The 16,892-nt window shown below is 38.0% G+C and overlaps 1 protein-coding gene across 19 annotated transcripts in view; it reads right to left on the bottom strand.

Moving 5' to 3' along the window:
• CBFA2T2 (CBFA2/RUNX1 partner transcriptional co-repressor 2) overlaps positions 1-16,892 on the bottom strand; it is a 142,712-nt gene that overhangs the window by 35,570 nt on the left and 90,250 nt on the right. For all 19 annotated transcript variants that reach the window (XM_086332339.1, XM_086332337.1, XM_086332345.1 and 16 more), the window contains exons 2-3: positions 6,553-6,696; positions 3,597-3,838 (exon numbers count right to left, since the gene is read on the bottom strand). In XM_086332339.1, coding sequence (XP_086188465.1) covers positions 3,597-3,838; positions 6,553-6,696 — 386 coding nt within the window. The remainder of the gene's footprint in view (positions 1-3,596; positions 3,839-6,552; positions 6,697-16,892) is intronic.

The raw sequence follows: 16,892 nt of genomic DNA on the forward strand, positions 1-16,892 counted from the left end.
AAGTATGGAAATCACTGCTACCAAACAGAAAAAAGAATGAACAGAAATGGAGACAGTGTAAGAGACCTCTAGAACAACATCAAGTGCGGTAATGTTTGCATTATAGGGGACACCGAAGGAGAAGAAAGAGAAAGAGACTGAGAAAATATTAAGAGTTGATAGCTGAAAACTTCTTTAACCTGGAAGCCCAGGAAGCACTGTCCTATACAGGATTAATCTACAGAAAAACACACCAAGACACATTTGTAAACAAAATGACAAAAATTAAAGATAAACAGAGAATATTAAAAGCAATAAGGGAAAAGTAACAAATAACATACAAAGGAACTCCAGTAAGGCTATCAGCTGATTTTTTAGCAAAAACTGCTAAAAAAAGAGGAGTGGCACAATACACTTAAAGTGATGAAAAAATTAGGAAATGGAAAAGCTTACTGGTAAAGGCAAATATAAATAAAGGCAAGAAATCATCCATACACAAAGCTCCTGGAGGGTGGGGTAGACTAAAGTAGCAACATTTCCATATCCACAATAAGCAGTTAAGGGACACATAAAACAATTAGATGTAAAATATAAAACCCAAAACAGTAATCATGAGGGGAGCAGAGTACAAAATGCAGAGTATCTAAAACTCTTCTGAAAGAAATCAGCAACTTAAAACAAGCATGTGCATATATATATAGAGAGAGAGAGAGAGAGAGAGACCACTATACAAAAACCTAATGGTAACTGCAAAACAAAAATCTGTAATATATCTACACACAAAAAAGGAATTCAAACACAACAGCAAAGATAGTCATCAAATCACAGAAGAGAACAAAAGAAGAAAGGAAAAAAAGGACCTAAAATACAAATCCAAAAAACAATGAACAAAATGGCAATATAAGCATATATACTGATAATTACCTTAAATGTAAATGAACTAAGTGCTCCAACCAAAGGACAGACTGGCTGAATGGACACAAAAACAGGACCCATATATATGCTGCCTAAGCCTGGCGGGCTACAGTCCAAAGGGTTGCGTACAGTCAGATAGGACTAAGTGACTGAGCATGAGGTATGTGTCAGATCTCGAGACACATATAGACTGAAGGAGAGGAGATGGGAAAAGGTATTCCAAGCAAATAGAAATCAAAATAAAGTCAGAGTGGCAATACTCGTATCAGACAAAATAGACTTTAAAGACTGTGACTGGGAATTACCTAGTGGTCCAGTGGTTAGGATACCATGCTCTCACTGTCGAGGGCTCAGGTTCAATTTCCGGTCAGGGAACTAAGATTCCACAAGCTGAGTGGCATGGCCAAACCTCTCTCCCCCCGACCAAAAAAAAACCCCACCAAATATAATGATCAAAGAATCAACCCAAGAAGACAGAACAATTGTAATATATATATGCACCCAACACAGGAGCAATATAAAGGCAAATGTTAACAGACACAAAGAACCTTAATACTCTGTTTAATCAATGAACATATCACCCAGACAGAAAATCAATAAGGAAATACAGGTCTTAAGTGACAAATTATACCAGATGGACTTAATTGATATTTATAGGGCATTCCATCTGAAAGCAGCAGGATACTCACTCTTTTCAAGTGCTAATGGAACATTCTGCAGGACAGATCACATGCTGGGCAATTAAAGCATCAGAAAACTGAAATCATATCAAGTATCTTTTAAAACACAAACACACAGAGGTTAAACAATATGCTACTAAACAACCAATGGATCACTGAAGAAATCGAAGAGGAAATTTAAAAAAAATACCTGGGGACAAATAAAAATATGACACCCCAAAACCTATGGGTTGCAGCAAAAGCAGTTCTAAGAGGGAAGTTTACAGTGATACTAATTTACCTCAGGTAATATGAAAAATCTCAAATAAACAACCTAAGCTTACACCTAAAGCAGCTAGAGAATGAAGAAAAAACAAATCCCAAAGCTAGCAGAAGGAAAACAGCATAAAGATCAGAGCAGAAATAAATGAAGTGGAGATTTTAAAAAATGATCAATGAAACTAAGAACTGGTTCTTTGAAAAGATAAATAAAACTGATAAACCTTTAGTGATTAATAAAAAAAGAGATGGCACAAATCAATAAAATAAGAAATGAAAAAGCAGAAGTTACAACCAATACCACAGAAAAATGAAAGGCTGTAAGAGACTATTAGGAGCAACTATATGCCAACAAAAGGGACAACCTAGAAGAAATGGACAAACTCTTAGAAACATACAATCTGCCATGTGAACTATGGAGAAATAGAAAATATGAGTGGGCCAATTACCGGTAATGAAATTAAATACGTTATTAAAAAACTCCCAACAAACAAAAGTTCAGGACCAGGTGGCTTCACAGGTGAATTATACCAAACATTTAGAGAAGAGTTAACACATATCCTCCTGAAACTATTCAAAAACTTGCAGAGGAGCGAATACTTCCAATACATTCTATTAGGTGACAATCACCCTGATAAAGATATTACAAAAAAAGAAAACTACAGGTTAATACCACTGATGAACATAGATGGAAAAATCCTCAACAATACTAGCAAACCAATTCCAACAATACTTTAAAAGGATTATACACCATGAATAATTAGAAATCAATCAATGTAATACATGACATTAACAAACTTAAGAATAAAAATCATATTATCATCTCAATAGACTCAGAAAAAGCTTCTGATAAAATCCAATATCTGTTTATGATTAAAAACTATGTCTACCAAAGAGGAAAGTGGGAGAGGGACAGATTAAGAATTTGGGGTTTACAGATACACACTATTATGTATAATACAGATATACAAACCTCTCTGCTACATAACTTAATAAAAGAGAGCTGGATTCTTCTGCATTTAATGTGTTGCAATATCCTACATCATATAATCTCTAGAAAATTTCATTGAACAGTCATGAGAGAATTAAGAGTCAAAACGTAAGTAATACTTTAATATTATTATGAAAATGCTTTTGACATCCTGGGCTTCCTGAAAGGGTCTTGAGAAATCCAAGGGCTCACTAATTACACTTTGAGAACTGCCAAGTTGTGTGAATCATCTTTATTACATAAGAGGCTAATATGCAGGAGCACAGTGTGCTTTTAGTTGAGGTAAATCTTGAGGAATTCAATTTACAAACATTAAGAACTGGTAGCTCTTCTCTTACATATACTGAGAGTTGAACCCTCCCAGGTGTCAATGTAAGAAAATCTCTAACTTATAGTATGGATTCGTCCCTCAGTATAGGTAAAAAAAAAATTATGTGTACCTTGAAAATCCTAAAGAAACTGTATTTGTATGAGGAAACAATGCACCAGGCACTGAATATATTATTAAGTAACAAAACTTAGTGGAACCTCAGTGGATCTCTTGAAACTTAGTTTTAAGACAAATTCAAAGTTGCTTAAAGGAATTAAATTGATAAACATTATCCACAACTGAAATCCATGATTCAATACTATTCTACAAATTAATCTAGACTGAAGAATTTACCACACTGCTACAAGTTTGGGAATGAGGAGAAGTATGCGCAAATTTCTCTGCTGGCTTCAGTTCTGAGCCACATACTCAAAGCAGTCATTGACAGTGATGCCGTACTTACCACCAGCGCTAGAACAAGAGTCCGCACCTTCTCCCCAATCTCAGGTGAGATGTCGTTGCCAAACTGCTGCAGAGTGGTGAGGAAGCGTTTCAACTTGCTGAGCTGCCGAGCACCACAAGTGGCTGGCAACTGTTGGTTAGTTAGTGCAGATGATGTGGAAGAGGCAGGACCATTGCTGAATCTTTGTGGTGGTGATGGGGCGCCGTTAAGGGTAGGAGGAGAATGGTTGATGCCATTGCTCACTAAAAGAAAAACTTGGTTTAAGTGCAAATCACAATGATCCCTGTTAATTTCTTATTTTTGCATTCTCTTTCATTTATTGATTTGAATTTTGTAATTCACATGATAAAAGCATATAGAAGACACTGATTCAGCCCTCAACAACACTGCTTTACAATGAGACAGACTGCCTGATAAAAAACGGTAACAGAGTAACACAGACATGTTGAGAGGAGTGTTGAGAGCCACAAGAGCAAAGAGAAGGGACATCTAACTTCTGCAGGTGTTGGGGGTGGGGAGGAAGGGTAGCTTTTAAGACTTCTTGCAGTGGGTTGCATGAGCAGAATCTGGTAGAATCTATTTCCAACAGGAGATTGATCCCAACTTCAGACTCCCAAAGAAGCAAAGCGGTCAATTAAATATATAGCATTTGAACAAGATTATCAGAAAGCAGAGAGTTGCATTAATATGATATTTTTTTTCCTACCCCATAGGTTTATTGATTTATTCCTACAATGAGATATATATGTATCTCTTTGACCATTCAGAATATTCACGTTCATCAAAATCTGTTTTTCTCTGCCTTGATAGTGCCAAGCGTCTTCTAGATACCGTATGGGATACTTCCATTCTATATTTCTGCTCTAATGATAATATATGTGATTAATTAGTTTTCCTATTTGCCCATTGTTCTGAACACTGATTTCTTGTAGTTTTAATCTGGAACACAGCTCTAGAGCTATGGTCTTGGAGGCAAAGTCCCTTCTTCCCTGATGAATGAAATAAATATGCCTAAGTGTCAATAGATTTTTATTTAGTCATTTCCAAGCCTGAAAATTTAGCAAAATAAAACAATGTCTAAAAACACATCACCTGTATTAAGAAGCATTATTTGACAGACTGTGTGACAGAGGAGCCTGGCAGGCTACAGTCCATGAGGTCGCAAAGAGCTGGACATAACAAAAGCGACTCAGCACGCATGCATGTTGCTCCTACTAGATTTCATAACTTTTCTGTGCTATGTACATGTGCCCCTTATTTTACTTACCAAATTATACTTAGTTCTTGCTATATTTGCACTGCCTTGAAAGACTGTCCAATTCTTGATAAATATACATCTGTGTTTATCATAATTAGCTATCAAAGCATATATTAAAATGTTGCTAAAAGGCTCACTGCATAGAGGGTTAACAGGCTGAGAAAAAAGATGGTAATCTTTCTACTGTCTTCCAGGAAAGGACATTAGAGCTACTACTGGCAAGGAAGGTTTAACACTCAACCTCAGCAATTCAGAAAATTAGCTGCAAAGGTGTTCACAGAAAGGCCCACTGCTACTGGAAAGCTGCCCTCTTTTGAAGCAACTCATAAATATAATACATTACCATGCTTTTGGCCACTCTGATACTTACTTGGCATGATCACATTTTCTGAAATAACACATATTCATCCCTAAACAGTCAAGTATGGAGGTCAAAAGGGCTCAATTTAGTTAAACATACAGATACACATAGAATTCTACAGCGTGTATCTTGAAATCTGATAGTCTAGATTTAAATCTGCTTCACTTCAAAGATAGTACCTTTATCTAAGGCTGTTTAACTGTGAGATAAAATTACAGAAATTAAGGGGAAAAGATACCAAACTTCATATCATAAATTCTGGCTCAAATTGCTCCAGTTGCCAGTTACTTAACTTCAAATGTTTTGGGACTATAAATAATTAAATCTTCTTTTTAAAATTGAGGTTTTAGGGCTAAATTTGTTACAGGGTTTGGGGAAATTCAGCTTTAGTAGATAGTACCAAAAAACGTTATTATAAACAATGTATTGTTCAAGTTGCTTCACACATACTCTCACCAAGACTTGATGTTCTATTTCATTCTGAACGTTCTTGGGTGTACACAATACTACACTGGTTTTAGTTCCTTTTTGACTAATAAGGCTGAGCAACTTATTATACATTTATTGTCTTAATAGGATTGTTATGGACTAAATTATATCACCCTCTCAAATTCCTGTGTTGAAGTTCTGATCACCAGAGTACCTTAGAACGTGACTGTATTTGGAGACAGGGACCTTAAAGGTTAAATGACGTCATGAACCTACGTCGTAATCCAACATGACTATTGTACTTATAAGAAGAGGAAGAAGCATCAAGGATGCACACGCACAAGGAAAGGCTATGAGACGACAGAGCAAGAAGGCAGCTCTCTTCAAGACAGAGAGAGAGAGAGCCTCTGAAAAAACCAATCTGCTGACATCTTGATCTTAGACCTCTAACCTCCAGACCTGTGAAAAAATAAGTTTCTGTCGTTTAAATCACCCAGTCTTTGGAATTTTGTTAAAGCAGCCCTACTAAACTAATAAAACAATCATTTTCTTTTGTAAAAATACCTTACCATGACACTCGTGGAGTAGTTCAATAATTTTATAAAATTTACTTTGAATCCTATGAACCAGTATAATAATTGAAAATTCATCCTTTTAGAGTCAAAGAAATTAAAATAGATACTTTTAAGTCAAAAATATGAAAACAAAATATTTATACTACTAAATTTCCAAGTACCTGAAAGAGTTATGTACTATTCTCTGAGGGAAAAAGAAACAACCAAATATATGTGTGTATTGTTAATAGCCATTAAGAAAATGTTGAGCAGTGAATATAGAAGACTTAATGACATTCATTTAGATCCAAACATCACTGTAAACCACAAACCCAAGCAACTAAGAGGTCTCACGTGCTGTAGGAGTGAACGACACAGGCCTGGGTCCTCCGGGATTTATTGGTGGAAGGGGCGGCATGGTGGGAGGGGAGGATCTTGACTGTATCTTCACTTCCACAGGAGATCCAGGCATCGCTGGCACCCTTTTGTCAGCACCCACTGTAAAGAATAAAAGGAATGGAAGTCAGAATTTTCTATAATAAAAACAGTGACAACAATCTGAAATATTATGTTGGTGCAAATGTAATTGCCATTTTTGCATTGTTGAAATTTGCTGTTTGATAGTGGAATACAATGGCACCCCACTCCAGTACTCTTGCCTGGAAAATCCCATGGATGGAGGAGCCTGGTTGGCTGCAGTCCATGGGGTCGCTAAGAGTCGGTCACGACTGAGCGACTTCACTTTCACTTTTCACTTTCATGCATTGGAGAAGGAAATGGCAACCCACTCCAGTGTTCTTGCCTGGAGAATCCCAGGGACGGGGGAGGAGCCTGATGGGCTGCCGTCTATGGGGTCACAAAGAGTCGGACACGACTGAAGTAACTTAGCAGCAGCAGCAGTGGAATACATTCTTAAATTAATGAACACACAGTGAGGGGGTGGATCAAGTTTTGCAAAGCAGACGAAAGCCTTGAAGATGAGGAGTGCAGTGGCCAGCCATTGGAAGCTGACAACGACAACCGAGAGCAATCAGTGAAGCTGATCCTCTTGCAACTACATGAGAAGTTGCCCAAGAACTCAACGTCGACCATTCTATGGTCATGTGGCATTTGAAGCAAATTGGAAAGGTGAAAAAGCTTGATAAGCAGGTTCCTCATGAGCTGACTCCAAGTCCAAAAAAATCGTCATTTTTTGAAGTGTTGTCTTCTCTTATTCCACACAATAACAATGAACCATTTCTTGACTGGATTATGACATGTGACGAAAAGAGGATTTTATATGACAGCTGGTGATGAGCAGCTCAGTGGTTGGACCAAGAAGCTCCAAAGCACTTCTCAAAGCCAAACTTGCACCAAAAAATGTCATAGTCACTGTTTGGTGGTCTGCTGCCCGTCTGATCCATTACAGCTTCCTGAATCCCAGCCAAACCATTAACAAATCGATGAGATGCACCGAAAACTGCAATGCCTACAGCCGGCACTGGTCAACAGAAAGGGCCCAATTCTCTACAACTTCCGACTGCACGTTGTACAACCAGTGCTTCAAAAGTTGAATGAATTGGGATATAAAGTTTTGCCTCATCCTCCACTGACCTCTTGTCAACCAAATACCACTTCAAACATCGACAACTTTTTGCAAGGAAAATGCTTTCACAATCAGCAGGAGGTAGAAAATGCTTTCCAAGAGTTGGTCAAATTCCGAAGCACGGGTTTTTCGGCTACAGGAGTAAACAAACTTCTTTCTCTTTGGCAAGTATGTGCTGATTGTAATGGTTCCTATTTTGATTAATAAAGATGTGTTTGAGCCTGGTTACAATAATTTATATAATTCATGTTCTGAATCTGTACTTACTTTTGTGCCAACCTAATACCAACATATCTACCTAGAGGACTAAGAAGTTATGAAGATGATTACTTAGTATAATAGGCTGAATGGTGGTTGCCCAAAATATGTTCACCTCTTAATTCCTTGACTGTGAATGTTTCCTTATTTGGAAAAAAAGGTCCTTGAAGACATAATTAAGGATCTTGAGGGAAGGAGATTATCCTGGATTATCTGAGTAGTTTCTAAATCCCATGTCCTTATAAGAGGAGGGAAAAGACAGACAGAGGGAAGTCTACCTGAAGACAGACCTAGGCTCACAGAGAGAACACCATGTGACAATGGAGGCAGAGATTGGAACAGTGGCATCTGCAAGCTAAGGAATGCCAAGAACTGTCAGTAACTACCTAAAATTAGAAGACAAGGATAAAAAAGATTCTTTCTCTGAGGCCACGAATGAATCAACCCTGCTGATACCTTGATTTTGGACATCTGGCCTCTTGAACTGTAAGAGAATAGTGTTGTTTTAAGTCACTCAGTTTGTGGTACTTTGTTATGGCAATCCTAGGAATCTAAGACAAGGCAGCGAGGTCAAGGGATTATGTGACACAAGGGTTAACAGTGAGAACAGTGGCTGGGAAAGAAAGAAACCAGCTTATGAATTCAGCTTATCTCAACTGCATTCTTTCTTGACTTCTAATAAATTAATCAAAGTAGTGGGGAGTGGATAGCTAATTTGGGACTATCCAGACAAGTGAACATCAACTGCAATAGAATGGAAACAGAATCATAGTCAACTGTATATAAATTACTATGGATGATGAAATACATGTTTATATATATCAACTATTCTAAATATGAAAAAAGAGTGGAGATGTTGTCTCCACTCCAATGTCTCAGACAACATCTCTGATACCAGGCATGTCATTTATGACGAGTGTCCAAAAAATAAAATAAAAGTAGCTGCTGCTGCTGCTGCTAAGTCACTTCAGTCGTGTCCAACTCTGTGTGACCCCATAGATGGCAGCCTACCAGGCTCCCCCGTCCCTCGGATTCTCCAGGCAAGAACACTGGAGTGGGTTGCCATTTCCTTCTCCAATGCATGAAAGTGAAACGTGAAAGGGAAGTCGCTCACTCGTGTCCGACTCTTCACGACCCCATGGATTGTAGCCTACCAGGCTCCTCTGTCCATGGGATTTTCCAGGCAAGAGTACTGGAGTGAGGTGACATTGCCTTCTCCAAAATAAAAGTAGAGGTGATCCTAAACACAGGCTACTTCATCCACAAGGACAATTTATAGCTGTTTGACAATACTCGATGGCAACAAATCCCAGAAAATCAGATTGGGTAGATTAAACTTGACATTAGAATTAGGTCTGAGCTAATATGAATAGGACTTGAAGAGTAATGTTCTAATACCTTCAGAGGGTTATTTTTCCCATTAAAGGAAACTTGTTACCTACTTGGTTAAAATAGGGTCAGGGCTACCATAATATCCTTTAAGTTGAGCTATGTTCCTCTCAGCCATTCCAAGCTTTTCACTTAAGTACCATGCACTTATTCTCCAATAACTGCTAAATTCAAAGTACAAGAAATAGAAAAATGAGAATATTACATCAAAGTTTTCCTTCACTGAGATCGTAGTTATAAATACAGTATATCTAAAAGCATTCATGACCCTGGCAAAAAGGCAAATCTTTGTACACTGAAGGGCACGTTCTCATGAGGAAAATATCCCTCCAAAGAATTTTTCTACTTTAGTTTGCAGTGGCCACATTTTGGGGAGAGAGAAAATGAGTATGTACAGTCAATCAGGGTAGCAATCCCAAGTTACAAATCCCCTGACAAAAAAAATCCTCTTTGAGAGCCATGTGGGCAACACTCTGCCAGCCCTTCCATCTCTCTGTCCGGGACATTTTCACGATGAAATTGATGGTAGTCCTGTCTGATGAGTGGACTAATTAGCTATCACGTTTGCCTTTTTCTTCCTGACAGTATTTTCTCAATGCCCTTCAGAGCGCAGTTGACATGCTTCCAGCTCTTCCATCTGGGCCCAGCTTTCTGGAGGGTGAGAGGAGAGAAGAAGGGAGGAGCTGACAGTTGTCTCGCACTGTTGTGTGTTGTGTACAATGTGCAACAACCTAGAGGGAGCCTTTCTTCAAACCACCTGCCTCTACAGCAAGGGCGCCAAAGGCCCGAGGAGGGCTTAGCAGTGAGATGTGTTTTAGCACTAAGCACTTGGCAGAACGAAAAACTCAGAGCAGCCCAACTGCAGAACACTGAATTATATACCAAGTGAAAGCTTAGACAATGGGAAAAACCCAAACTCCAGAGTATTGTTTATAGGTTAAAACTACCTATCCTTTATTCACATCACTACTCCCAAACCTGCAACACTAGTGGTATGCCTCAGGTTTCAAGCAACAACACTGTCTAGTCGGAAGAGTGTGGGTACAGAGATGGAAAGGTTTGGTGTGAACCGTCATTCTAACAGCCTGTGTGAATTTTATTAAATCACTTCACTTTTCTGGGCCTCATTCTGTTGTAAGGATTAGAGATAATGCTAGTGCTGGATATAAAGAAGCTATTTTAAGAAAGAATACTAATAATGATTAGAAAACATGAAGACTAGTGCCTGATTTTATCACTTAACTCGTCTTGTGACTATGTCCAAGTTAATATTGACATTTGTTCCCCACAGAAAATGAGCATACGATCAACAGTCCATGCGACCTCAGTGATATTGTATGGAAAAAAAATCTAAGAATTAACAGTTGCAAAAGTACCAAGTATAATGTAAGATGATACTGTGTTGGAAGCTGGGCAGCAAGACTGCACCTGATAACATGAGAGTTCTATCCTGGTTCATAATCTGATAAATGCAACAGTTGTTCAGATGGTGGATAAGGAGTATATTCCAAAGTAGGCATTTTAACCCTCTGCTTGGTGGCCAGTCGCTTTTAGAATGACATCATTTCTGAATTTTTTTAAAACTGATGTTTTATAAAACATCTAGCTGGATCCCTTGAAAGAATCAACCATATTTTGAGCTCTTTTCAATTCCAGAGAACGTTAAAGTTCAAACAGAAGAAATTCTATTTTCTTAAGCGTGACTTGAGCCCATAAACACCACTGCCTGAACCATTAAAGAGACAAAGTATTCAGTCCTAGAAAATTAAATTAACCCTTAGTTTTATCAGAAAGGTTCAACTAGATCTTAAAACACAGATTCTAAAGTTCAAAGTAATTATTCAGTCACTCTATGAGTTTGTGCTTTGATTATTTAAAATATCTGGATATATTGGAAATGTGATCACATGAATTTGCAAAACCACTGATGGTTCACCACCTAACAACATAACGCCAAACAACTTAAGCTAAAGAAGAAGGACAAACACGGGAAACTATGTCTGGGTAATGATTTTACCCCTCCACTGTGAAAGGTGCTAAGCGAGTCACGAAAACAGAAAACTGACAGAAAGAAAAAATGATGAACAGTTCTCTGGGTGAGGGTACTGTGATATCCCCCACATAAGAAGCTGAAGAATCAAACATGAAACTAAAGGGCAGAAGTATTCTGTAGCTTTAAGAGAAAGTAATGCTAAACACAAACATAAACATCCTGTGTAACTAAGTCCTACTTGGGAAGAATCTTGTATGATAAACTGCCCACAAATGAGGGCATTTACAAGTCATTATAAACTGCTTTTCCGTTAGTTTTTTTTTATTACAGTTTTAAAAAAATTACTTTCAGGTTGATGAAGGAGCAACAAATACAAGAAGTATAAATAAGAGAGAAGACAAATGCCAACTATGCGAGGGGAAGGAGTGCCCACAAACAACTGGAAAGAGGTGGAAACCCCAGAGCTGCAAAGGGGAATGAACTTTAGCTGAAAGAAGGTGAGCTTGATATGAAGGATGCTCTATCACTTACTTGCTGTGTGACTATGGTTTCTGACATATCCCCTCCCAATAACCCTGTTAATGATTTTACTTGGCCATTGAGATGTTAATCTATGCTAAGTTCTAGAGAGAAGAAGATATGATCAAGTGCTCCTGATTATCATCTCTGAGAAAAATAAGCTGAATATAGATCTTACTATACTATAGTTATACTTTCTTACCATAAAGAAAGCTGAGCACCAAAGAATTGATGCTTTTGAACTGTGGTGATCGATAAGATTCTTGCGAGTCTCTTGGACTGCAAGGAGATCCAACCAGTCCATCCTAAAGGAAATCAGTCCTGAATATTCATTGGAAGGACTGATGCTGAAGCTGAAACTCCAATACTTTGGCTACCTGATGTGAAGAGCTGACTCATTTGAAAAGACCCTGATGCTAGGAATGATTGAAGGCGGGAGAAGGGGACGACAGATGATGAAACGGTTGGATGCCATCACCAACTCAATGGACATGAGTTTGAGTAAACTCATGATGTTGGTGATGGACAGGGAGGCCTGGCATGCAGCAGTCCATGGAGTCGCAGAGTTGGACACGACTGAGCAACTGAACTGAAATGAACTGATAGATCTTTGAGATGAATAGCACAGGAATACTGATCATTCCAAACAGGGTGAACCAAGGAAGTCATTACCAATTCTTTAAAACAAATCAGATTCCTAACTAAGAAACAACTGTCATAGTTTAAACAGAACTATGGGGGTGGGGTGGGGTGGGCAGAGGTTAGGTAGATAATTTTCTTTTTTGTATGAATAAGCATATATTTGTATTGTTCAAAAATTAATATATGATATAAAAAGAAATACTCCCTGCTCCTGTCCCTATATACCCCACATCTCACTCAAAACCACTTAAATCTGTTTCTTGTATATCCACCCATTCTTTCTCTCTACAAATGAGCTGATCCCCAAACATCTAAGAGCCTAACCTAATGAGTATGATCTGTAGGTAACTGCTTGCAGACATATGAATAAATGAGCACGAGCAAGAACAGAACCTCTTGTCTCATGGATTTATAAGCCACTAAGGTTTAGCATGGTTTGTTGTAGCATAAAACAACAGGCAACTGATCTATACTACATACAAACTGTATTGCTCCTTGTTTTTTTGTTTCATTTTCTAATTTAACAGCATGTCCTGAAAGTTCTAATTCCACAACTTTTTTTTTTTAAATAAACAAATGAATGATGGGTGGGGGAGGGATAAACTAGGAAATTGGGATTGACATATACACACTACTATATATAAATATATATAGTATATTTAAATATCTATGGTATATAGTAAATATATATTGCTAAGTCACTTCAGTCGTGTCCGACTCTGTGTGACCCCATAGACGGCAGCCCACCAGGTTCCCCCGTCCCTGGGAGTCTCCAGGCAAGAACACTGGAGTGGGTTGCCATTTCCTTCTCCAATGCATGAAAGTGAAAAGTGAAAGTGAAGTCGCTCAGTCATGTTCGACCCTCAGCGACCCCATGGACTGCAGCCTTCCAGACTCCTCCATCCGTGGGATTTTCCAGCCAATAGTACTGGAGTGGGGTGCCATTGCCTTCTCCGGTAAACATATATAGCATAGTATAAATATATACTGTATAACTAATAAGAACCTACTATATATAGCACAAGGAACTCTACCCAATACTCTGTAATGATCTATATGGGAACAGAATCTAAAAAAGACTGTATATAAGTATAGGTATACTTATTCACTTTGCTGTACAACAGAAACACAACACTGTAAGTCAACTATACTGTAATTAAAAAAAAATCAATTCATGACAGTTCATTGTGGGAGTGTACCACAGTACATTTGTATTGAAACAATTCTCTGATATATAACTGAACTATTTGCAATCATTTGTAGCTGAATTTTGAGGTGCTCTAGTTTCCACAATACCAACTGCCCTGTATCTGCAAGACTCTGGGAGAGAGAGAAAGAAGACAGGACCCTGAGTCACAGGAAAGACAGATATATTTAAATGTGTACAAAATACTAAGAAAATAAAGAAGTAGAAGCATTACTTAATTCATGAAGGCCAGGGAAGTCTTTATAGACCATTAGGTAGTTTACTGGGAAGGCTACATGGGCTGTCCTGCAGCACATCTGGACAAAAAGCATGAAGTGTACGGTTTGAATGCTGTCCCAAAAGTGGGTATCAGACCAAGGAAAAATCAGGAAAAAGATTTTCTTGACCACAATTTCTCTTTAACAATTGCCAAGGATAGGTAAATGTTCTAAATGTGTAACCATCAGGTAAGAAGCATCTCCAAAACTGACTATTTTAATCTTTTAAAGATCATGGAAAGAACATCAAAATTACTGTCGCACTTATAGGCTTTATAAGGATAAGCATTTCCCGTTCTTGTAGCTCTGCCACAAACCTGACAACACATTCAACTTTCTAACAACATGCAGGCTTCATATGCAGTGATAGCCAGGAATAACTGTTTACAATGAGAGATAATTTATTATTCAACAAAAACAGAGGCATAAGTATTCAGGTAAAGAAACTACTAGAAAGTATTTTACAAGGGACTTTGAAAACAGAACCCAACTGAAACAAAATAAATGCTTTACCATATACTAATGATAAGGATTGAAAAAAACAGATGTTTCCATTCCACATTCATAAATACATTGAAAAATTAATTTAATACATTTCTACAGTTAGGGATCAGCAAACTTTTTCTGTAAAGGGCAAGACAGTAAATATTTTTGGCATTTTGGGCCATATGCTCTCTGTCACAACTATTCAACTCTGCTGTGGTGGCACAGTAGACAGTATACAAAGAACTGGGCTGTGTTCCAATAAAACTTTATTTGCAAAACCAGGCAGTGGACCACAGTTTACTGATCTCTACTATGGTTGATTAAAAAACTGGAAAAATTCAAATGCCTAATTCTTAGTTTATTTTTTATTTTATGCCTATAAACCTTTTGGTAAAAAACCACATCCACCAAAGTGGCTCATCTGAATAATGTTTTATTTTCTAAAGCCTGGATGTGAAGAGACTTCTACTATTGACAGTGAAAGAAAATAACATATAAAAATTATTTTAAAACAGAAAAAAAATTATTTAAAGACAAAACACTAACAACATGAAGCTGAAGAGCTGCAAAAAGGAGGCTAGTTATCTGATGTTCTTCCAAAATTCAGACAGATCTAAATGGAGAACCTCAAAGATGACCAGCATACCTGTGAAGGACCACTTGCTTCATGACTATGCTCATTTCCCTCTTAGTCATCCCACCTTTCCCTGTCTTCAACTAGTGCCATCTGACACCAGAAACAAAGATAACCCAGAACATATAAATAACTCTAACAACTTGATGATAACAAACAACCCAATTTTAAGAATGCACAAAAAGATGTGAAGGAACAATTCTCAAAGAAGATATATAAATGGCTGGTGAGGACATAAAAAGGTGTAAGACATACTAGCCATCAAAGAAACACAAAGTGTAACATATCAACGAAAAGGAACATACTACCATCCAACAACATGGCCGAATGCCAGAAGCATTAGGCTAAGTGAAAGATGCCAGACACACAACAAAACTATATACTATAGTATCCTAGTTATATGAAACTTTAGACAAGACAGAACGAGTGACAAAAAACAGATCAGTGCCTGGTACCGATGGGAAGAAACTGACCACAAGGGGCACATTAGGAGGCATGATAAATCTTTTTATGGTGATGGAAATATTCCACATCTTGATGGTAACGATGTTAAAATAACTACATACAATAGCTAAAACTCAAATTTTTTATATTAAATGAGTGTATTTTATTATATATAAATTATCTCACAATAAAGCTAAGAAAATTAGCAAACCAAATCCAGTAACGTATTTTTTAAAAATTACAATCAAGCTGAGTTTATCTAAGAATGTAAGGATAATTTAATATTAGAAAGTCCAATAATTCACCACATTAACAGATTTTTGAAAAACACCTTAAAAAGAATGAAATAATGCAGTTTGCAGTGACATGGATAGACCTAGAGATTGTCACAGTACTGAAGTCAAATATCATGATATCGCTTATATGTGGAATCTAAAAAATGACACAAGTGATCATATTTACAAAATAGAAATAGTCACTGATGTAGAAAACAAATTTATGGTATCCAAGGGGGAATGGGGTAAATTGGGATACTGGAACTGACATATACACACTACTAAACATAAAACAATGGCACCCCACTCCAGTACTCTTGCCTGGAAAATCCCATGGATGGAGGAGCCTGGTTGGCTGCAGTCCATGGGGTCGCTAAGAGTCGGACACGACTGAGCGACTTCACTTTCACTTTTCACTTTCATGCACTGGAGAAGGAAATGGCAACCCACTCCAGTGTTCTTGCCTGGAGAATCCCAGGGACGGCGGAGCCTGGTGGCTACCATCTACAGGGTCGCACAGAGTCGGACACGACTGAAGTGACTTAGCATAGCATAGGTAACTATGGGAGAAGGCAATGGCTCCCCACTCCAGTACTCTTGCCTGGAGAATCCCATGGATAGAGGAGCCTGGTAGACTGCAGTCCATGGGGTCTCTAAGAGTCGGACACGACTGAGTGACTTCACTTTCAGTTTTCACTTTCGTGCACTGGAGAAGGAAATGGCAACCCACTCCAGTATTCTTGCCTGGAGAATCCCAGGGACGGTGGAGCCTGGTGGGCTGCCGTCTATGGGGTCGCACAGAGTCGGACACGACTGAAGCGACTTAGCAGTAGCAAACATAAAACAGATGACTAACAGGAACCTACAGTATAGCACAGGAAACTACTCAATACTCCGTAATAACCTAGATGGGAAGAGAATCTAAAAAAGAGTGGATGTATAAATGTAACTGATTTTTTCTGCTGTATAGCAGAAACTAACACAACTGTATACATCAACTATACT

This window comes from Bos grunniens, chromosome 13 (genome assembly GCF_055505025.1).
Source record: "Bos grunniens cultivar Pamir isolate PY7600 chromosome 13, Bosgru_T2T1.0, whole genome shotgun sequence".
In the NCBI taxonomy this organism is placed as follows: Eukaryota; Metazoa; Chordata; class Mammalia; order Artiodactyla; family Bovidae; genus Bos; species Bos grunniens.